The sequence below is a fragment of the Arachis stenosperma genome, chromosome 9 (assembly GCF_014773155.1).
Source record: "Arachis stenosperma cultivar V10309 chromosome 9, arast.V10309.gnm1.PFL2, whole genome shotgun sequence".
Classification (NCBI taxonomy): domain Eukaryota; kingdom Viridiplantae; phylum Streptophyta; class Magnoliopsida; order Fabales; family Fabaceae; genus Arachis; species Arachis stenosperma.
The window spans coordinates 154,518,918-154,521,673 of record NC_080385.1 but is presented as its reverse complement, the minus strand read 5'-3'; the positions used below and the strand labels follow the sequence as shown (position 1 = coordinate 154,521,673).

General features: G+C 30.7%; 1 protein-coding gene across 1 annotated transcript; it reads left to right on the top strand.

Annotated features, from left to right (window-relative positions):
- The first annotated feature begins 650 nt into the window (after window positions 1-650).
- On the top strand, window positions 651-1,567 carry LOC130950712 (40S ribosomal protein S27-2-like). The gene is made up of 4 exons (XM_057879273.1): window positions 651-776; window positions 869-970; window positions 1,068-1,096; window positions 1,215-1,567. The coding sequence occupies exons 1-4, from the start codon at window positions 774-776 to the stop codon at window positions 1,339-1,341; spliced, it is 261 nt and encodes an 86-aa protein (XP_057735256.1). The 5' UTR covers window positions 651-773; the 3' UTR covers window positions 1,342-1,567.
- Window positions 1,568-2,756: the final 1,189 nt, after the last annotated feature.

The window sequence follows — 2,756 nt, the reverse complement described above, 5'->3', positions numbered from 1 at the left end:
TAAACTTAATAACTTTATTTGTTTATCTGTGTTTCAAAAAAAAATTTGAAATAAAACACTATTTCAACTCTTTTCTTTTTTGTGTTTTTTAGTCATTTTAATATATAAATTAAATTATTCAAAATACTGTTAGAAATATTTAAAATATCAATAGAAAAATATAATTAAATTAAGTACATGAATAATTAAACATATGTCAAGTTTTAAATATAGGAAATAGCTGAATTGATAAATTATTATTATTATTATTATTATTATTATTATTATGTAAACACACAAAACGTCTGTAAATACAATATTGTAGAACAATAATAATAATAATAATAATAATAATAATAATAATAATAAGCCATTCATATATATTTTTAGTATTAAAACAGGATTAAAAATATGCCATTTACATATTTTGGTCATTTTAATATTTGTTTTTTTTGGACTTTGGTCGAATATCTAATATTATAAAAAATATTTAACACTCATAAAAAAAATTATTAATCTAATTAACAAGTTACCTTTTAAATTTAAATCATTCACATAAAATATAATAAATAAATAATTAAGATGTATTGAATTAAAGAATTAAAATTTATTAAATTAACAAAAACACAACAACACAACACAGTTCGAGCTTTACTCCTAATTTAAAAATAAAAATAAAAAAATTTTTTTTTTCCCTATTTTAGAGAGTAATAATAGTACTTTGTTGGTGCTGCACTCTCTACTCACAATTAGGGTTTCTTTGAAACGTTTCGAAATCCTGTGCCGCAGCCATCATGGTGAGTGTCCTTCTTCCTCGCATTTCATTAGATCCGAGCTTGATTATCTATGCGGTTTCTTGAATAGCTGAAATTTCATGTGGATTGAGTAGGTTCTTCAGAATGACATCGATTTGCTTAACCCTCCGGCTGAGCTTGAGAAGAGAAAACACAAGCTCAAGCGTCTTGTTCAGTCTCCTAACTCTTTCTTCATGGTATTCTCTCTCTTATTATCTTTCCCTTTTTTTTTTGGATATTTGTTTTTCTAACACGTTTTTATGTCTCTTGTTTTCCCCTGTTTTATTGTTGCAGGATGTGAAGTGCCAAGGATGCTTCAACATGTAAGTTGGATGATTCTCCCGTTTTTTTGTGTTGATTTTTATTTAGTGATATCTAACTTGCTTCAAATCACTCGAATTAGAATTAGTTTTAACACACCAAATTTGTGATTGGATGCAGTACCACTGTATTCAGCCACTCTCAAACCGTCGTGGTGTGCGGAAACTGCCAGACAGTATTGTGCCAGCCGACCGGTGGTCGAGCCAGGCTGACTGAGGGCTGCTCTTTTAGGAAGAAAGGGGATTAAAACGGTGTGACATCCTTTTAGACTGTAAAGTTTTGCTGTTCTAAAATAGGATCAATGCCTTTTGTCTTTGTTTCAGTTTTCTCTAGAACTTGATGATACCACTTAGCCTTTTCATCATATTGCATATGGTTTTGGTAGATTTTTAATTTTATCTTTCAATGTTGGATTCATATTACTCAGATTCTTCAATGATTGTTATGCATGTGTTGTAGTTCTTTGATCTTGATTTGTCTTTTGGTTCTTAAAGCTGGACCTTACATGTATTTTTATGCTTTCCTGGGTTAGGTTTTAATCTTATTTGCTGAGTTTGCAGGCGACTTAACATGAAGTTAATAGTTGAGAGACGCTAGATAAAAATTTAGTCAAATCAGTCAAATTATCTAACTGCTCTCAGCTATCAACTTCACGTGAAGTCGACTGCACCTGAGTTTCCACCATCTTATTTATATTTTGATTTTTTTGTTGAACACAATCAATGTGGATTGCTTGATGATGCGCCTAAGGCCGAGCGCTTCCCTCTTGAGTTAGGGGTGGCGTGGTATATCCACGGGAGAGGGTATTCTTTGTGGCGCACATTTAAGTGCGTAGGCGCACAACAATTCGCCGTATGGTGAAGGGGCTACAGGCCGCTTTGCTGCTTTAGTAATAGCAGTTTGAGCGACAAGGATTGCCCCATATTTCTTTACAATTCAGGGCTCAAGGTGAAACTTGCCTCTATAGTTAGAGATTTCTTCTTTGTTTGCTTGGCTGCTATTCTTAAGTTACCAAGAAAATCTGTTTTCATTCATTCGGTCTTTGTTGAATAACAAGCAGTCTTGGCCTTTGTCATTTTTTTAAGTATAAATGTCAAATGCATGATATGATTGACAAGGTTTATCATGAATGTTAAACTCTGAAGTTTTGCTACTCTTAGTTATATCCATAGAATTAAGAATCTCCAGAACATAAAATAAGTCCTTGCCTTATAAGATTAGAATTTACCACTTCAATTATTTGAAAATTTTGATGGTGAAATCCCTAATCTTTCATTACACATCTCAAATATATTAAAATTATTTGAAAATTCATCACTTATCAAGATTTCTAATTTTTTATTTAAATCATTTTAAATTTAATTCTTTCAGTTGTGGACTTGGAAAAGGATAAATCCATCATTAATTTTTTAGTCTGCAGACATTTAAGTTCCTGACCTCTTTTGAGTCACGATTGATTTTTAAATATCTGCGATTATTTGTCCTTTTCTCTTTTTTTCTAATGTCCATAATAACTGTAATATCCAGCACGAAAGATCAAGCTCCGACTATGGTTACCAACTTACCATCGAAATTCTTATTCTATGTTTGTTTTTTAATAAACTAGTACATATATTCATGTCTTGTACGGTAATATATAAAAATATACTTTAAACATTTTAA